This window comes from Mustela nivalis, assembly GCF_964662115.1.
Source record: "Mustela nivalis genome assembly, contig: HAP1_SCAFFOLD_2759, whole genome shotgun sequence".
Classification (NCBI taxonomy): domain Eukaryota; kingdom Metazoa; phylum Chordata; class Mammalia; order Carnivora; family Mustelidae; genus Mustela; species Mustela nivalis.
In genome coordinates this window covers 9,833-30,000 of record NW_028133906.1, presented here as the reverse complement: position 1 = coordinate 30,000, position 20,168 = coordinate 9,833, and the positions used below count along the sequence as shown (strand labels likewise).

General features: G+C 37.0%; 1 protein-coding gene across 2 annotated transcripts in view; it reads right to left on the bottom strand.

Moving 5' to 3' along the window:
* The window catches only part of CCAR1 (cell division cycle and apoptosis regulator 1), a 34,991-nt gene extending 15,305 nt beyond the window's left edge, over positions 1 to 19,686 (bottom strand). The window contains exons 1-12 of one of the 2 annotated variants that reach the window (XM_082751254.1): positions 19,456 to 19,686; positions 18,761 to 18,805; positions 15,755 to 15,787; positions 12,035 to 12,228; positions 11,051 to 11,165; positions 10,748 to 10,940; positions 5,836 to 5,965; positions 5,443 to 5,604; positions 2,175 to 2,400; positions 1,469 to 1,582; positions 775 to 941; positions 1 to 39 (exon numbers count right to left, since the gene is read on the bottom strand). The exon at positions 1 to 39 is cut by the window's left edge and continues 172 nt beyond it. In XM_082751254.1, the coding sequence (XP_082607380.1) occupies positions 1 to 39; positions 775 to 941; positions 1,469 to 1,582; positions 2,175 to 2,400; positions 5,443 to 5,604; positions 5,836 to 5,965; positions 10,748 to 10,940; positions 11,051 to 11,165; positions 12,035 to 12,228; positions 15,755 to 15,787; positions 18,761 to 18,805; positions 19,456 to 19,671 (1,634 nt within the window). In that variant the 5' untranslated portion in view covers positions 19,672 to 19,686. The remainder of the gene's footprint in view (positions 40 to 774; positions 942 to 1,468; positions 1,583 to 2,174; positions 2,401 to 5,442; positions 5,605 to 5,835; positions 5,966 to 10,747; positions 10,941 to 11,050; positions 11,166 to 12,034; positions 12,229 to 15,754; positions 15,788 to 18,760; positions 18,806 to 19,455) is intronic. The other variant, XM_082751255.1, reaches the window with a different exon arrangement.
* Between the last annotated feature and the right edge of the window lie 482 nt (positions 19,687 to 20,168).

Below are 20,168 nucleotides of genomic sequence, written 5' to 3'. Positions count from 1 at the left end.
TCCTCAGGGCGATGGTAGCGAATCTCTGCAAAACGGTACCTGTTGCAAGGGAAGAAGCATGTTGGAAAAAAAATTCTAAAATACATTTTAAAGACCCTAGTTCACTTGTAGCACATCAAGTAAAGAAATTTTGCTGCAAGGACTTGAGGTTGGTCTAAAGAAAAAAAAATTATAGAAGCCATAGTTCCTCTTTTGGTACATTTGTACAATATTTTATGGTTAAAAGAATATGTTCCCCAAGGCATTTTCAAGTTTGATTATAGAGCTACCCATATTTTAGAGAATACCTGAAGAAGCTGGATAGCTGTTCAGATTTCATGTGCTAAAAAAAGAATATTCTTAATTAAGTCACAAGAAATACACTAAAATACAAAAGACAAATAAGCCTCAAGAGAAAATATGGCTGAACAAAAATAATCAGCAACTACATCATTTTATAACAAAAGAATTATAATGAAATGAAGTTCTCTCTTGACGATCTTCTCCAGCTATGCATGAAATGAAAAATATTTTCAACATACATCCAACTTCCGAAGTAAAGCATAACAAAACATTTAAATAATTTTCAGTTTATTTTGATTAGTTCTTAATCCTTTTCCCCTCCCAAACATTTTTGGCACCAAATAAACTTTTGCTACAAATGGGGATTTTCCTTTGAGATTACCTGCACGATCAAGACTGCTAAAATAAGGGGGAAGGGGAGGCTGACAGATAAGAACATCTATATAAACTATGAAAAAAACATTTCTAATCAAGAAATGAATTGGTACTTACCATTGTGTGCATACACTTAGATCAATGCCTGTCAGAGCCTTACAACAACGAATAGCAGTCTTAATCAACACAGAGGGGTCTTTTTCTGGGTCTGGTCCATCCAACGAAGGAGACCAGTGACCTCCAATGGCCATGGCTTCATCCTTGCCTTTCATGCCCACTAAAAACTAATTCAAAACAAAGAATCATTTACATGTATTATGCAATGTCAAATTACAGATAAAATACTTGAAAAGGAAAGGTACAAACCTTTCCAATATCATTTTTACTACCTCTGGTATCTGTCAGTCAAGGAAGAGTTCAGTTCATCGTGTTCCACACTGCATTTCAGCAATGGAATAGGATTTACACATCATAACTCATCCTTCTAAAATATTTCTTCAGATAAAGAATTCTTTAAAGAAACAAGCTATAGTTCACACCTTAAAGGAATCCAAAGATATACTAATTCCATTACCACTAAAATTATACTATGCTACAATATAAAACACCAAAATGACAGCTGAACTAGTGATGTACAAATAAGCTATAGCCATAATCTGCAATGAAAAAATCTGTATCATTAAATTTTGAGTGCCTTAATACAAAAATTAGTTGTTAATAAAAGTGTAGTATTTTTAATTATATATACATATACAGTTAGAACTAAGCAAAGCAAATATACACCTGGCGTTAAAATAATGTGTCATTTTACCTTAACAAGTCTAGCAGGATGTTGAAATCCATCTCGAAGTTCTTGTGGGTCTTCAGCAAGAGCACATGACTTATGATACAAATCTTCCATACTAGGACTAGCCATCAGCATTACCTATTATAGTCAAATAATTCAATCCTGTCAAAAGTCTAAAGTAATGTAAAAAAATGAGAAGCACTACTAATTATCCTTACATAACAGATATCCAAAATTTTTTTGTAAAATGCAACAGCAGAAATGGTATTAGATATACTATATAGTGATAGAGTTTCAACTTCTCAAGAAATGCTTTTTGATTAACATTCTAAAATAGCCAAAAACTATCCAACCATAAGCAATATACTAAATGTCACCCTGAAGACTAATATACAGGGTATTTACCAACATGACATTTTTTTTTTCACCAACAGTACATTTTATCTGATGCTACCAGAAGTCACAGAACATCCCAAAATGCTCAATAAAATCGACTTCATCTTCACGTTTATGGGTTTCAAAATGTTAAAACAATAACCATGAATTTCACAGCTTAAGAGATAAGACAAAGAGGTTAAATTAAATTACTTAAATAACCAAAACAGAAATCAGGCAGAAAAAAAAAAAAGCTATTTAGGTCTTAAACTCAACCACTTTCAGGAGATAAATTCCACACTCTTAATATGAATAACTGCTCAGATGTTTTAGCTACATTTCACAGAATACAAACCTTTGCACTGTATAAATGGTCAGCATCTGGTGGATCAAGAATAGCCATATTTTTTTCTAAGGACTCTACTTCTCTGTGCATTACATAGAAATTGCAGTAATTTCCCAGCTGAAATGGTCTTGACAAAGGGAAAGCATCCACCCATGTAAACTGAGCATCAAAAAAGTCACTAGGTATATATAAATTCTGATAACGGCGCCTTAGTTCCATCATGTCACAACTAGGACTGAAAAACAGACATAAGTAAGTGAATAAATAGCCTTAATATCAAAGATTATATAAACATTCACTCCATTCCACATCTAAATATATAACCTAACATGATTTAAAGCCAGCTGAGACTGGTCAAGGGTCAATTATTAATGAGCTACAGATCTGCAAAGAGCCATGAAACCTTACTTGCAAATTTGTCTTCTTACAGCTTTAAATAAATAACTGGTACCTAAGTGTTACCTTCATTTCTTTGCTTTTTGTGTGTAGTTTGAAATACATTAGAGACCCTCTGAAATAACTTCAACATGAGCTCCAGAGAAGATATGAATAAAAAGCAGTTCTACCTCTGCTGAAACTATGAATTTTTTAGAAAATTACAATTCATATAGAATGGATACAAAGAAGGGAGAAGACTGGTATACCATATGATGAGTATTCTTCAATCAGGTTCATACAATATAAACAAATAAAACTTACTTTTATTTTTATAGTAGAGTATAGTATAGTATAGTATTTGATCCTGTATCAAGCATATTTATATTACATTCAAAATTAAGCATAAAAATCCACATGAAAGCTAAATCTAAATGTTTTTTAATTATCTAACACCTCCATAACGCTCTCTCTGTTAATGATTACGATCCATACCTGATTGTTTATTACGTAAAAAGAACAAGTTTCTTGCTTTTAAATCTGGCATATTGATTTTTTTAAAGGATGCTTTTCTTTTTCCTAAGAGGCAGAGCTTTTAAAGGAAAGAAACTCAAAGGTAAATCAATCTGGTAAAAGAAAAAAAGGATTTCTATTAAAAGCATAACAAAAAGTGGAAAACAACAATTTGTAAGATGAAAAAATAACCACTTGCCTTTTTTATAATTTTTCTTTTCACGTTTTTTTTTTAAAAGATTTTATTTATTCATTTGACAGACAGAGATCACAAGTAGGCAGAGAAGCAGGCAGAGATAGAGAGAGGAGGAAGCAAGCTCCCTGCTAAGCAGAGAGCCTGATGCAGGGCTCGATCCCAGGACCCTGGGATCATGACCTGAGCTGAAGGCTTTAACCCACTGAGCCACCCAGGCGCCCCTTCACTGTCTTTTTTAAAGACAACTAAAGACAAGGTGTAAATTATGATCTAATGTATTTGTAGGGAATTTTTTAATTTAAAGATTAAAAATAACAATATATAATGACAAACTTGTCAAGTATGGTTGCTAACATTTGGATAATTCTGCTTCCAAATTAAGGAAAGTTTGAAAAATATGTATTTGAGTGTTTTTAAAAGTGTTGCAGACCGACAGTATGTATAATAGTTTCTTAGTTTTCCATCACTAGAATTTTTGAAGTTGTGTTCTAACCTATAGGATTTTAATTTACAATAAAACAAAAGATATACAAATGAGTCATTTCAGTATCTTATAATCACATTACTATAAAACAATCTTGATTTCTTCAAGTATAGATGAGAGAAGGTATGGTAATTTTAGAATGATTTTTATTTGTAATGGGTTGATTTGATGCTCTGGGAATTTATTTCAAAGTGCGGAAATGAAACTGTGATCGTCTAACTCAGAAGGAGATAGCTACTGAATTTACATTCTATTCATCACAATTCTCCCCCAAAGGTAGCATTCTAGACTGCAATAGCCTAGAGCAGAGCTGCTCTATTTACTATCTTTGGGCCTGGAGAAATGTTTTTCTTCTAGTAAGTTTCTCTGATATATGCAGTCTAGATATTTAAACATATATATGTAAACAGGAGTAACAAGAAAACTAGTATAAATCAAGAACAACTGCTCATTTGACCACATGACTACAGGAATATGAACTATTTAACAATTAAGCAAAGTTATTAAGCAAGATTTTTTGTGGCATTAAGTAGTTTAAGTAAATTATACTGTTTTACTCAACCTAGAACTGAATGTATAGAAATTTAAATTTTTGATAGGCCAGGATTATGAATATTAATTATTAGTCTTTGTTGAAACACAGTAATACGTCCTCAGGAGACTGAAGTGCACACAATTATTTGTTCCTATGCTAAACAGCTTTAAACACTGCTTTTAGTTTTGTTTTTGTTTTTTTTTTTTAAAGATTTTATTTATTTACATGACAGACAGAGATCACAGAGAAGCAGGCAGAGAGGAGGAAGCAGGCTCCCAGCTGAGCAGAGAGCCCAATGCGGAGCTTGATCGCAGGACCCTGGGACCATGTCCTGAGCTGAAGCCAGAGGCTTTAACCCACTGAGCCACCCACGCGCCCCTTAATGTTTCATTTTTATTTTACTATTAATTTGTTTGCTCCACTTGTTAATTTATCTTTTATTCAACTGCCAGTGCCAGGGCCTTCAGATAATTCCTCCTCTCCCTTAGACTAAAATTAGTCATTTTACCAATTTGCCTTTTTATGAACCACAACATGTAGTCATTACCTGGCCGTCATCCTACCACCACCATTAATTACGGAGTATCTACAACTGCCACAGATTGGATTGCTTTAGATATACACACACTAAATTTAACCTTAGTAATTCTGCTAATTGATAAAACTTCCATTTCACAAATGAAACTAAGAAATTCTTGTTAACTTACCCATTACCTCTGACTCCAAAGGCTGAAAATGTGTTTATCTATACATCTTTATGCATATATTTACACATCTGTGAGAGTATATGAAGATCTATGCTGCTATTATGTCACACTATCACAACTAACTTGAAATAATAGGTCCACTGCTGTGTTATTACTCCATCACACACAATCAACTACCCATGGACTTTAATAAAGTTATCAATAAATCTGGACCTTAAATGACTATAACTTTAAGGAATATATTAAAAAAAAAAAGTTGATCACAAGGGGGTATCTTTTTCAATAGCTATCTTTAATGATTTTATGAATATATGAAAATACACTCCTACTTCAAATTACATTTCTACCCTATATAAATTAAAAGCTAGGGATGAAAGTTGTAAGAAAAGTATCTCTATAACACAGTCTACTAAATTAGACAAATTACAAAATTGGTTATTTAATAAAACAATGGGGAAAAAACTTACCAATCTAATGAAAATTTTGAAAACTGAACTGTGTAACGTGGAACAACACGTCGAACTCTCCGAGGTGATCGTTCTCGCTCTCTTCGAGGAGATCTCTCCCGGGAACGTTTTCTCTGAGGAGATCTTTCTCTGGATCTACGTCGTTCTCTCTCCCTTTCACGACTTAAAACAAAATTTTCTAAAATTACTAGTATTTCTGGCATTACTGAACAGTTCTTTTTATAAAACAGGTAATATAAGATTCTCTAATATATTTAAACTTCTTAAAAATTGTAAAATATGTGTAACATGAACTTACTATGTAATCATTTTTAAATGTACAGTTAGTGGCATTACGTGCATTCACAGTGTGCACCATCACCACCATCAAAAGTACACTTAAAAAAAACATACCTTCGGTCATCTTTTCTGTTAGGCACTTGATCCCCTCTGTCATTCCTTCCTGAAAATCTGGATGGTGGATCTAATCTTCGTGCAGGTTGTGGCTGCGAAACTATACGAACAGGAGGCTGCAATAAACCAGCTTTAAAAGACACAAAAATAAAAAAATTAAACTTAAATAAAAGCATTATCTAGTTAAGTTTTTACAAGTAGAAAAAGTTGGCTAATATTTTAAGCTTTGTGGCCAGGAAATAGTAGACACTACTTGTATATTTGGATGTATTTTTTACAATCATTTAAAATGGAAAGGTCAGGGGGTACCTGGGTGGCTCTGTGGTTTAAGCCTCTGCCTTCAGCTCAGGTCATGATCCCAGGGTCCTGGGATCTAGCCCCACATCAGGCTCTCTGCTCAGGAGGGAGCCTGCTTCTCCCTCTCTCTCTGCCTGCCTCTCTGCCTACTTCTGCCTACTTGTGATTTCTCTGTCAAATAAGTAAATAAAAAATCTTTTAAAAAAATGCAAATGTGATTTATAGTTCAGGTACCATATAAACCAGGCCATGGACCAAATCAAAGGGCTATAGTTTGAAATCCCCAATCCACAGAGAGTAAACCAAAGACTGCTGTACAATTTGTTCACAGTGTGCCAAACTATTATCCAAAGTTTCCACAGAGAAAAAGAACTCCTTAGTCAGAGCTCTCCACTCTGACCTAGTAATCAAATTTAGCATCAATTAACAGAAGAATGTGCCTCCTAATATAATATAATACAAATTACAAAACCTCAACTAGAATGTGTCCTGGCCAAAGCCTTTCGTTTTCTCTTTTTAAGAGAGAGAGTGCAAGTGAGTCAGGGGGTGGTGTGTTGGGGGAAGAAGGTGAGGAAGAAAGAGAATCTTAAGCAGGTTCCACACCCAGCAAGGAGCCTGACACAGAGACTCAACTTCACAACCCTAACATCATGAACTGAAAGGAGATAGCTTAACTGACGTTTAACTGACAGAGCCACCCAGGTGCCCCTTACTAAAGCCTTTACACTTATTCTATTAGGTTCATAGTTTATATGGCAGATAACACAAACAATGTAAAAACATCACGAGGAATAAAGGGACATCCATAATACCATATTCCAAAAGAATCCACAAGACAACTAGCCTAATTTCTTCAAAAAGTCAAAGTCGTAAAGGAAGAAAGAAAAGGTGGGAAACTGGGGCACCTGGTTTGCTCAGTCAGTTGAGTGTCCAACTCTTAATTTCAGCTCAAGTCATAATCCCAGGGACCTCTACTTTGGGATTTTCTCTCCCTCTCTTTCAGCCCTCTACCTTCCCCTCCACCCCCCACACTCTTTTACATAAATATTTGAAAAAAAAGAAAAAGTAGGAAACTATTCCAGAATTTAAAAAACTAAGGTAATATAACCAAACACAATGGATAAAAGCTGACTGGCTTTTTGTTTAGGAAACAAAAAACAACCTTCAAAGACATCTAGGAGACAAATGGAGAGATCTGAATATACTAAAGTACTTGAATCATTTTTCTTAGATGGAATAATAGATTGCAATTATATAGGAAAATGGTCTCAGGGTGCCTGGGTGGCTCGGTCAATAAAGCCTCTGCATTTGGCTTGGGTCATGATCCCAGGGTCCTAGGACTGAGCCCCGCATGGGTCTCCCTGCTCAGCAGGGAGCCTGCTTTTCCCTCTCCCACTCCCCTGCTTGTGTTCCCTCTCTTGCTGTCCCTCTGTCAAATAAATAATATCTTTGGGAAAAAAAAAATAGAAAGATGTTCTTTTTTAGAAAGGACATGCTTGGGACGCCTGGGTGACTTAGTCGGTTGGGCGTCTGCCTTCTGCTCAGGTTGTGATCCCAGGGCTCTGGGATCAAGTCCCACATCAGGCTCCCTCTCCCTGCTGCTCTCCCCTGCTTTTGCACACACTTCCCTGACAAATAAATAAAATCTTAAAAAAAAAAAAAAAAAGAAAGAAAGGTCATGCTTCAGCATATAGACGTGAAGTATCAGTCTAAATGCTTCAAATGAATAAGCAAAAACGGGTATATTTGAATACATGTAAACAGACAAAACACAAAGTAAAATGTTAACATTACAGGATTGAAATATGTAAGTGATCACTTTACAGTTCTTTCAAATTTTTGTATAGTTAAAAATTTTCATGATAAAAACTAAGGATGAAACAGCTAACTTATGAACATTTCTTATGTTAAGAAATCCTAGTTGCTGGGGTGCCTAGGTGGCTCAGTGTGTTAAGCCTCTGCCTTCAGCTCAGTTCATGATCTCAGGGTTCTTCGATGGAGCTCCACATAGGGAGCTCTGCTCAGCAAGGAGCCTGTTTCCCTCCTTAGTTGGCAATGGAAATTTTCTTTTTTTAAAGACTTTGACAGAGAGAAAGAGAGAGCACAAGCAGGGGAGCAGCAGGCAGGAGCAGGAGAAGCTGAGTAGAGAGCCTGATATAGCGGTTGATCCCAAGTCCCTGGGATTATGACCTGAGCCAAAGGTAGATGCTTAATCAACTGAACCACCTAGGCACCCCTAAGTAAAATCTTTAAAAACAAACAAACAGGGGCACCTGGGTTGTTCAGTCATTAAAGTGTCTGCCTCCAGTTCGGGTCATATTCTCAGCATCCTGGGATTGAGAAGCCGCCGCCGCCCCACCCCACCCCCGCCACAGCAGGCTCCCTGCTCAGCAGGAGGCCTGCTTCTCCCTCTGCCTGTTGCTTCCCCTGCTTGTGTTACCTCTCTCTCCCTATTTCTGTCATCAATAAATAAAATCTTTAAAACAAAACAGAAGGACAGCTAGGTGGCTCAATCAGTTAAGCATCTGCCTTCACCTCAGGTCATGATCCCACAGTTCTGGGATTGAGCCCCACATTGTGCTCCCTGCTCAGAGGGGAAATATGCTTCTCCTTCAGCCCCTCACTCCTACTTAAGCACCCATGCACTCTCTCTCATTCACTCTCCAATAAATAAATAACAATTAAAAAAAAAAAGAAGAAAAAGTAAGTCATACACAGCAGATTATATAAATGGAATCAAACACTGTAACATTCAAAGAGACAAATCTAAATTGTATTAGGTGGAGGGGCGGGAGGTGAGAGGGATGAGGGATCTGTACCCTTGAAACAAGTAATACATTATGTGTTAATAAAAAAAACTCACCTGTAGTATGTGGACGCATATTTAGAGAGTAAAACCATTAAAAAAGACTGAACAGCAAAATTTTAATTTCTTACCCAAAAAATTACATATGTATCTTAGTAACTCATTACACTGTAATCTCTTTTCATTATTTTATATGTGATATAATAAAAGAGAAAATGTCATAAATGACACTTAAAAAATATTAATTAGGGGCACCTGCATAGCTCAGCCGTAAGCATCTGACCCTTGATTTTGGCTCACATCACGACCTCAAGGTCACGGGATAGAGCCCTGCACTGGGCTACACACTTGTCAGAATCTGCTTTAATTTCTCTCCTCTCCCTCCCTCTCCACTCTTCTCCCTGCTCCTGTGCTCTTTCTCTAAAATAAGTCAATCTTAAAAAAAGAAAAAAAAAGCCCACCAAAAACAACAAAAAAATGAATTAAGTAAGCTTTTTTTTGGGTCACCTGGTGGCTCAGTCAGTTGACCATCTGCCTTCGGTTAAGGTCGTGATCCTAGAGTCCTGGGTTCGAGCCCCACATTTGGCTCCCTGCTAGGCAGTCTGCTTCTCCCGCTCCCCCTGCCCCCTCCCCTCATTTTCACTCTATTTATAAAGAAATAAAATCTTGAAAAAAACAAACAAAAAAACCCCGCTTCTCTTAAGCCAAGGTGATCTTGTTACCATTTCAATTAAAAGTGCCCAGAATTTCAAATAATTTACAAAGTAAAATGTAAAATACAGCTCACTTATTTCATGCACTGTAATTCAACAAGTAATTTAAAGTACTACCACCATGGGGCGCCTGGATGTCTCAGTCGTTAAGCACCTGCCTTCAGCTCTGGTCATGATCCCAGGGTCCTGGTATCAAGTCCTGCATTGGGCTCCCTGCTCAGCGGGAAGCCTGCTTCTCCCTCTCCTACTCCCCCTGCTTATATTCCCTCTCTCACTGTGTTTCTGTCAAATAAATAAAATCTTCTTAAAAAAATAAAGTACTACCACCAAAGAACATATACATAAAATATTATGTTTAGGGGCATCTGGTTGGCCCAGTGGGTTAAGTAGGCAACTCTGGATTTTGGCTCAGGTCATGACGTTACAATCCTGGGACTGAGCCCCATGTTGGGCTCCCTGGTTAGCGGAGACTCTGCTTATAGATTCTCTTCTCTCCCGGTCTGCCTCTCCCCACAATTAAATAAATCTTTAAAAATACAGTAAATAAAATGTTATGATTATATGAAATTTTCTTCAATTACAGATAAGATACCAATAAAGGGATTGGGGATTAACAGTTCTGATATTTAAGTTCACAAAGAGCATCTCTTTCTGTAAGAGCAATAACGGTAGCCTGGGTGGCTCAGATGTTAAGTGTCTGCTTTTAGTTCAGGTCATGATACCAGAGTCCTGGGATTAAGCCTCAGGTCGGGCTCCCAGCTCAGCAGGGAGTCTACTTCTCCCTCTCTCTCTGCCTCTGCCTCTCCTGCTGCTTGTGCTTTCTCTCTCAGTCTCCGTCTCAAATTAATAAATAAAATCTTTTAAAAAATTCAAGTTAAAATTTAAAAAAAATACAAGAGCAATAAAATAAAAATACTTCCAAACAGCTACAGAAGTAGAAGTGGTCTGCATAAGATACTTACTTGCAAGTATTCTGGAAATCCTGCCTTTTTTTTTTTTTTTTAAATAATTAAAAGCATATTCTCATTATTTTAACTACACAGTTGTAAAAGTTATGTGTTAGCCTTAAACTGAAAAGACACATTACAAGTAGTACCTTTTTGCTGTGGCTGCTGTAATAAAGGCTGTGGCTGAGTCTGCAATAATGGTGTAATAGAAGCTGCTGAGATCTGGGCTTGCAGCAAGGACTGGGGTTGGGGCTGCGCCTGAACACCAAATGTCGTCTGTGGTGCAATTGGCTGAAGTACAGCAGGAGGAGTCTTCAGTAAAGGCTGAGTTTGGGATTGATTCTTAACCAAAATAAAGAAATAAAATAAAAATTTGAAGAGGAAGAAAAAACTTAGAAAATTAGAAGATGAATCACCCAATACTGTGACACATAACCCAGTATTTTATATACCTGATTCGGTAGCGTCTGAATTCTTTGAGCATTCCATTTAAAAGGCATATTGGGATTATATGTAGCTTCGACCAATACTCTGTCACCCACTTGGGGGGTTTTCCCTTTGACAGCACTGGAAAAAAAAATTAAGTTAAATATATACACAATTAAGAGATTCCTCCAAAAAATTCTGTGTATGTAGTATTTTATCAAATGTAAACTATCTGAAATGGAAGTCTAAAAGAAAAAAGCTCTCTTAAGAAGTAAATATACCTCAACTTATTTTATTTTAGAATAAATGTTTTACCCTGAAAAACACAGGGTTTGAAATGTTAGAAATAACTTTGCACCTCATATTCTGCCAATATTGTGTCTCTCCATCTACAGTACGTTCTAACTTTTACAATCCAAAAGTAAGATTTTCCTTGTGCTGTGGAATGGTAAGAGAAATGAAGATGGTACACAGGAGACCAATTTTCAGAAAAATATCATATGATAATTAAATTCAATTTCCCAAATAAAGTACTTCTAAAGCAGTTCACTAGAATACAGCAGAAATATCCACATGCAATCACATCACACTAACAAAATAGTATTTTGAATGTTAGTCATTATTCATTCAATCCTACCCATTAATTTTTCAATTAAAAATGCTTTTTTAGTACATAGTGTCATTAGATAAGTCAAACATATTAAATTTTAAAAGGCATATGACTAGTTCAATCTCTGCTCTCACTGTAAGTCTGCCCATGGTGAGTTAAAAATATTAACTCACTCCTATAAAATATGTATAAAGAATTCACCATAATTATTTTATTCAGTAACCAGAAGATATCTTCACTCATTTTCTCCATGAATAAAGGCCAGATATAAATATAATATAAGCTAGATGTTTAAAAGAAAAAATTATAATTAAACTATAATGCTATGCCACAATTTGGTCTTATCAATATATTTCATGCTAAACAAAAGAAGGCATTTGCCAACACCTAATTAAGTTACCTAAGCTGAAAGAATACATCTTCATCCACAAATCCAAATGTATCATGTAGTTTCGTAACTACTCCTGTAAAAACACGTTGTTTCTGAGGCTGGGTTTGTTGCTGACTCGACCTTGGTGTGGGATACGATACAGTTATCTGGGCTGCAGGCTGAGGAGTAGACAGGCTAAGGCTTGTAGGCAATGCAACAGCTGGCTATAAAACAAAATCAAGATCGAGATCGAATTAAGCTAATGAAATACTCTAGAAATTAAAAATGACCACTCAAAACTAATGCGAAATGCTAAAGTTAGGAAATACTCATGTACACGTTGAAGGTAAGAATCAAGTCTGAAAAAAACTTTACTATCTACCTCAACAACATTAAATTCCATAAAATTAATATTGTCACAGCCTGTTCCAGGCAAAGAAAATACCATACTAAAATGAGATTTAAGAATACTGCAGGAGCGCCTGGTGGCTTAGTAGGTTGAGTGTCCCAGCTCTTGATTTTAGCTCAGGTCATGATTTCAGGGTCGAGATGGAGCCCTGCACTCAGGAGGGAGTCCCTCTGGGATGTTCTTACTTACTCTCCCTCTGCCCCTACTCACACTTGAGTGAGCGCACACGTGCGAGCACACACACTCTAAGATAAATAATGCACATTGAGGCGCCTAGGTGGCTCAGTCACTTAAGCATCTGACTCATGATTTCTCAGGTTGTGAGATCAAGGCCCACATCAGACTCATGTGCTGGGCATGGAGACTGCTTAAGATTCTCTCTCCCCTTGGGGAGGGTATGTGCTATGGGTGAGTGCTGTGAAGTGTGTAAACCTGGTGATTCACAGACCTGTACCCCTGGGGATAAAAATATATGTTTATAAAAAAATTAAATTTAATTTAAAAAAAAGAGATTCTCTCTCCCTCTTCCTGTGTACCGCCTCCCTTAAAAAAATACTGTGTATGTTAGAGGTAGATGCCTGGCTGGCTCAGTTGGTGGAGTATGGGAATCTTGATCTCGGGGTTGTGGGCTCAAACCCTACATTGGGAGTAGAGATTACTTAAAAACAAAAACAAAAACCTGCAAATTTTAGTCCCCTCTTAGAAATTCAAATAGTGGCATAATACTCAGCAAGGTCCTATATAAGTGAAATAAGTAAAAAAAAAGAAAGACATATATGTATAATCTCACTTACATGTGAAATCTAAAAAAAAAACAAAAAACAAAAAATTCATAGAAACAGAATAGAAGCTTGGTGATTGCCAAGGGTATGGAGGAAGAAATGGGTGAAGTTGGTCAAAAAGTACAAACGTCTAGTTATAAGCTAAATATTAAGTTCCACGGATGTAATGTAAAGATAATGACCATAATACAGTATTTGTGTATTTGAAAGTTGCTGACATAGTACCTCTTAAAAGTTCTCAACAGAAAAAAATTTTAATGATGTGAGAGGTGATTCATGTTAAAAAGAATCTTATTATGGTCATCATTTCACAATATATACATAAATCAAACTATGTTGTACACCTTCTGTTAATACAACGCTACATACCAATCATCTTTCCACAAAACTGAACAAACAAGAAAAATGTTAACACTTTCATTTGTCTATTCTGGCATAATCAAACATAAACAGCATATTGCTGTTAAAATGTCTATATATAAATAGAAATAAAATCATCAGAAACAAAGAAACAATCATCTAACTCTTCAAGGCAAAACAAGAATTCAACATTTCTCAGACTCCGACCACAAAATTATTTCCCATGAAATTTCTTTAACATCCTGAGACAATAATGATTTATGGGTGCAAACTGGGAAATGCTATCCAAGAAAAGACTAGACTGCTTTTTATAGCTTTTCTACTCAGTTTGGAAATTCTATTGGAGACTGAATATACAAGATCAGCGTCAGTTAATTTTGATTCCTTAATAAAAACAAAGTGAGGCTGACTTTTTTTTTTTTTTACAAAAATAATATATTCAAAACTAAAATGGTATGAAAAGGTTATAAACTACAAAGCTTCTTCTCTACTCCTGCTCCTCAGCTATCCAATTCCCTATCAATGGACAATCACTGTTACAGGTTCTGCTTCCTTTTTATCAGTTTCATAGTATTTCACTTTAAGTCAGTAAACCATGGCCCCTGGTCCAAATCCAGCCCACAGCTTATGATTTTGTGATTTTTGTACAGATCAGAAACCAGGGATGGTTTCCTATACTTTATTAATTTTTAATGATTTTATTGATTTATTTGAGAGACAGAGAATGAACGGGGGGGGGGGGCGCTTGTGCAGAGGGAGAGGGACAGACTCCCTGCTCAGCTGGGAAACTTACAAAGAGCTCAATCTCAGGACCCAGAGGTCATGACCTGAGTGAGGTCAGACACCTAACTGAGTCACTCATGTGCCCTGATTTCTTAGACTTTAAAATAATTTTTAAAAAGAAAAAAAAAATGCAAAAAAGACTAAGTTATCCACAAACCTAAAGGAGCACTATTGTAAGTTTAAAAATGTTAAGTGTCATAAATTTAAAAACGGGGCACTTGGGTGCTTCAGTCATTAGGAATCTGCCTTCGACTCAGGTCATGATCCCAGCATCCTGGGATGGGAGTCCCACATCGGGCTCCCTGCTCAGCAGAGAACCTGCTTGTCCCTCTCCAGCTCCCCTGTGCTTGTGCTCCCTCTCTTGCTCTCTTCTGTAAATAAATAAATCTTTTTTTTTTTTTAAGTAAGTTTAAAAACGGGAAAGCCTTGGTGGCTGGCTGGTTAAGTCTCTAACTTGATTTTGGCTCAAGTCATGGTCTCAGGATCATAGGATTAAGCCCCATATCGGGCTCTACACTCAGTGTAGAGTCTCCTTATCCTTCTCCCCCTGCTCTTTACTGTGCACTCTCTCTCAAATAAATAAAATATGTATTTTTTGAAGTTCAAAAACACTTTAATGCTGCTGAAAAATTAAATTGATAATGTAATACAACACTCTCACCTATTAAGGTCAAGCTTAAAACGATATAATAAAAACATTTTTCTAAAAATATTAGCTAAATGAAAATGTATTAAAATTAAGTTTAGGGCGTGTGGGTGGTTCAGTTGTTTAAGCCACTGCATTCGGCTGAGGTCATAATCCCAGAATCCCAGGATCAAGTCCCACATCAGGCTCCCAGCTCCACAGGGAGTCTGCTTCTCCCTCTGACCTTCTCCCCTCTCATGCTCTCTCTCTCTTACTGTCTCTCTCTCTCAAATAAATAAATAAAATCTTTAAAGAAAGAAAAAAAGGAATTACGTTTAAAGTGAAAATTAAGTTTAGGGGCACCTGGGAGACTCAGGCGGTTAAGCATCTGCCTTCAGCTCAGGTCATGATCCTAGGGTCCTGGGACCCTGCATTGGGATTCCTGCTCAGCAAAGAGCCTGCTTCTCTTTACCCTTCTGTCCCCTCCCCCGCTTGAGTTACCTCTCTCCCTGTCAAATAAATAAAATCTTAAAAAAAAAAAAAAAAAAAAGATTAAGTTTACACAAGACCTCATATTTATTCAAACTAGATCACAGCTGGATCTACAATCAAATACCATTAAAGACAAAACAACAACATGCATTCCACCTTTATTTCATATACTGTTAAACTAATATGTAAATCAACCAATATTCATCTTCAAACCCTGAAAGAAATACTAAAATAGGAATAAAACTTTGGTCTATTCTTCACTCAGATATCCAAAAGAAACAGATTAATGGCAAACTAACCTGTGTTAAAAGGGTCTGCTGAGGTTGCTGTAACTGAAAATAGAAAAAACAAGCAAAAATAGGGAAGAAAAAAGAAAAGAATCAATCAAAATTCTTTCACAGATGCTCTAAAGAAAAATTCCTATTAAATGGGTACTTTATTTCTAATTAAGAAATAAGGTGAAAAATAACAGAAGTCATCAGGTATAAGATTTCCTACAACTATTTCTAACTGCAGACCTGATGTATCACTAATGCATTCAATGGGGCACCTGGCTGGCTCAGTCAGTAGAGCATGTGACTACTGATCTCAGTGTTTGAGCCCAAGTTACGTGAAGAGATTACTAAACATAAAATCTTTTCTTTTTTTCAAGATTTAGCTTATTCATCTGACAGAGAGAGAGAGAGCAAGCAAAAGTAGGGAGAGCGCAGGCAAAGGGAGAGGGAGAAGCAGGCTCCCTGTTGCAGAAAGCCCGATGAGGGGCTCAATCCCAGGACCTTAGGATGACCTGACCCAAAGGCAGACACTGAGCCACTCAGGCGCCCCTAAATATAAAATCTTTAAAACAAACAAACGAACAAAAAAACCTAACACATCCAATAAAGAAACTGATCTTTTACCTTATTTAGAGTAACAACCCCCCCAAAACAAAAACACACACACACACACAAAATCCTTAAGTACTTAGATGGGAAATTTCTTTTTTTTTTTTTTAAGATTTTATTTATTTATTTGACAGACAGAGATCACAAGTAGGCAGAGAGGCAGGCAGAGAGAGAGGAGGAAACAGGCTCCCTGCTGAGCAGAGAGCCCGATGCAGGGCTCGTTCCCAGGACTCTGGGATCATGACCTGAGCTGAAAGCAGTGACTTTAACCCACTGAGCCACCCAGGCGCCCCTAGATGGGAAATTTCTATTATTAAATTATTGGTCACCATGCTACAGAAATATCACTGGGGAAAAAAAAAAATACTGGCTCTCTAAATATTATATCTGATAACAGATTAATACACAAAATATATAAAACACACAAAATCTTACACCAAGAAACAAATAACCCAATTAAAAAATGGGTAGAGGAAATGGACAGACAGTGTTCAAAAGTAGACATAAAGATTGAGAAGAGAAACATGAAAAGGTGTGCAACATCATGCATCACCAGGGAAATGCAAATCAAAACCACAATGAACTGTCAGAATAGCTGACACCGGTCAGAAGAGCTAAAGCCAAAAACACAAGAAACAAGTGTTCGGCAAGATGTGAAGAAAAAAACCTTTATGTACTTTTAATGGAATGTAAATTGGTACAGCCACTGTGGAAAACACTGTAGACGTTCCTCATAAAATCAAAAGCAGAAATACCCCATATAACCCAGTAATTCTACCATTGTATATTTACCTAAAGAGAAAAAATGCTAATTTAAATGATATATGTATCCCTATTTTTACCACATTATTTACAATAGCCAAGATGTGGAAAACAACCTGTCCATCAACAGATAAATGGATAAGGAAAACCTGGAGGGTATACACATGCACACATGCAATGGAGTATTATATAGCCATAAAAAGGATTAGCCTGTGCCATTTGAGACAACACAGATGGACCTACAGGGTATTATGCAAAGAGAAATATGTCAGCCTGAGGAAGAAATACTGTAGGATTCCACTCATAAGCAGAATCTTAAGATAAACAAAACAATGGGCAAGTGGGTGGCTCAGCTGGTAAGCATCTGTCTTCAGCCCAGGTCATGATCTCCAGGTCCTAGGGTCCAGCCCCACGTTCAGTGGGGAATCTATTTCTCCCTCTCCTTCCCCTCCCCTGCTCTAATAAATAGATAAAATCTTAAAAATAATAAAGATAAAAAATAGAGGTTCATGGGGTACCTGGCCGGGTCAGTTGGTAAAACATGCAACTCTTCATCTCAAGAGTTTTGAGTTTATGCCCCATGCTGAGCATAAAGCTTCCATTTAAAAAACTTCAAAAAGATTAAAAAAAAAATAAAGTAGGGGTGGCGTAGGTGGCTCAGTCAGTTAAGCACCTAACTTTTTTTTTTCTTTTTAAGATTTTATTTATTTACTTGAGAGAAACACAGCGAGAGAGGGAACACAAGCAGAGGGAGTAGGAGAGGGAGAAGTAGGCTTCCTGCCAAGCAGGGAGCCTGGACTCAAGACCTGAGCTGAAGGCAGCTGCTTAACGACTAAGCCACCTAGGTGCCCCTAAGCATCTAACTCTTGATTTTGGCTCAGGTCATGGTCTCAAGGTTGTGAGACTGAGTCCTACATGGGGCTCCATGCTGGACATGAAGCCTGCTTAAGATTATCTTTCTCTCTCTCCTTTTGCCTCTCTCCCCCGTGCACGCTCTTGTTCTACAAAAAAATAAACAAAAATAAAAAATAAAGGCTTAAAGCCAATGGTCTATCTAGGATTAAGGCTTCAAATGGGAAAAATGATCTTTTCATTTTATTATGTGGTCTAATACAGCACAGTAGGCGTAGATGTTCCACAGAAGACCTGGTACAAAGATTCAGTAATAAAACAGTGATTCTTTCCAAGAAACATGTGACAGGGCACCTGGGTGGCTTCAGTTAATTAAGCATCTGCCTTCAGTTCTGGTTCTGAACCTGGGATCCTGGGGTCCTGGGATCCAGCCCAGTTCAGGCTCCCTGCTAAGTGGGGAGTCTGCCTCTCCCTCTCACTATGATCCTCCCCTCTTCCTCATGCTCTCTCTCAAATATATAAATAAATCAAACTCTCAAAGAAAAAAAGAAAGCAAGAAAGAAACGAGGGAGGAAGGAAAGGAAGAAACATGACAAAGACATGCTATTAATTATTTGGATTTCCAGGACTTCTCTTCTATAGTCCTCTCCCTCAGAGACATTCCTTTTTGCCTACCTCATTTAGCCCACCCCCAAAGAATTCAAATCACACATTAATGTAGCGGACAGGAAATAAAATCTATATAAACTGAATCTGGGACAAATTATTTTTTTATATCAGTTTTTAACACGAAAAATATAAACTAACCTGTTGTTGCACACTATACAAGGCCTGCTGAGGTTGTGAATATTGCTGGAAAAAAAGATTTTTCAAAGAAAAATATAAAGTCAGTTTTATTCATTCTCAAGAAGCAATATACATACATACAAATACATAAACAAAATCACACTATAAAGAAATTTTGTGGAACAACTAAAGTTCACCAAAATAAACCAAAATGATGATTCCTTATACTAAGGAATTAAGAACTGAATTTTATTCAAATAACCGAGGTATAAGAACTGCCAGTTTTATGAATTTTGATTGTCCAACTGTACCATTCTGTATGTCTTAGGCACATACAATTTTTATTACATGAAAAAACAATAAGCATAATAAAAACGCACAATTATCGGGGTGCCTGGGTGGAAAAGTTAGTTAAGTTTCTTGGTTTCAGCTCAGGTCATGATCTCAGGGACCTGGGATCCAGCCCCACCTTAGGCTCCATGCTCAGCACAGAGTTTGTTTGGGATTCTCCTTCTCCCTCTGCCCCTCCACCATGTGCATTTGTGTGCATGTGCAAGCACATGCTCGCTCTCTCAAATACATAAATCTAAAAACAAACAAACAAACAAAAAACCCCAACAGAACAAAACCCCACTATTATTAATTCTTTAAAATTATCTGGCTACTCAGATATGACGATTTACTATGCCACACACTGAAAACCAGGGAAGACTCACCTGTTGCAATGCAGCTGCTGCGGCTGCAGCTTGTTGCTGTAAGGCTGCAGTCTGAGTTAACTGATAGTTTGCTGGGGTTTGTGTGGTAAGTCCTGCTGCTGCTAATGCAGTTTGCTGAGTATAAATGGTAGGAGATGCTCCAAGGAGTGATGGTTGTTGAACACCCAATGCAGCTAAAATGAGATTAGAAAGGAAAAGGAAAAAAAAAAAAAGCATTATTCGGATCCTTTCTAGGAGTTTTCCGTAAGTGCTAAGTTATGAATTATGTTCTGCCATTGTCCAGTAAAAACCTAAAGCAAAATTCCAGTAATGCTTGTTAAATTTAATTGATTCAGGGCACCTGGGTGGCTCAGGCCATGATCCCAGGGTTGGGGATCAAGCCCGGCATCGGGTTCCCCACTCAGCGAGCGGGAAGCCTGATTCTCCCTCCCCCACTCCCCCTGCTTGTGTTCCTTTTCTGGTTGTCTCTGTCAAATAAATAAAAGTAATTGATTCAAGTGCCTCCCGAGATCCCAGTGGCTTTATACTAAATTTTTATATCATAATAGATACAAGACATTACTCTATAAAATTAAACTACATAATGAACACAACTACCCTTACCTAGACCAAGAGGCTAAACTACTCTCAAGAAGTATTTTTAGGAAAAGAGGAAAAAATAAACTGTCCTATGATACTTCTCTTGAATTTACTGTTTTATCTCCAATAAATGA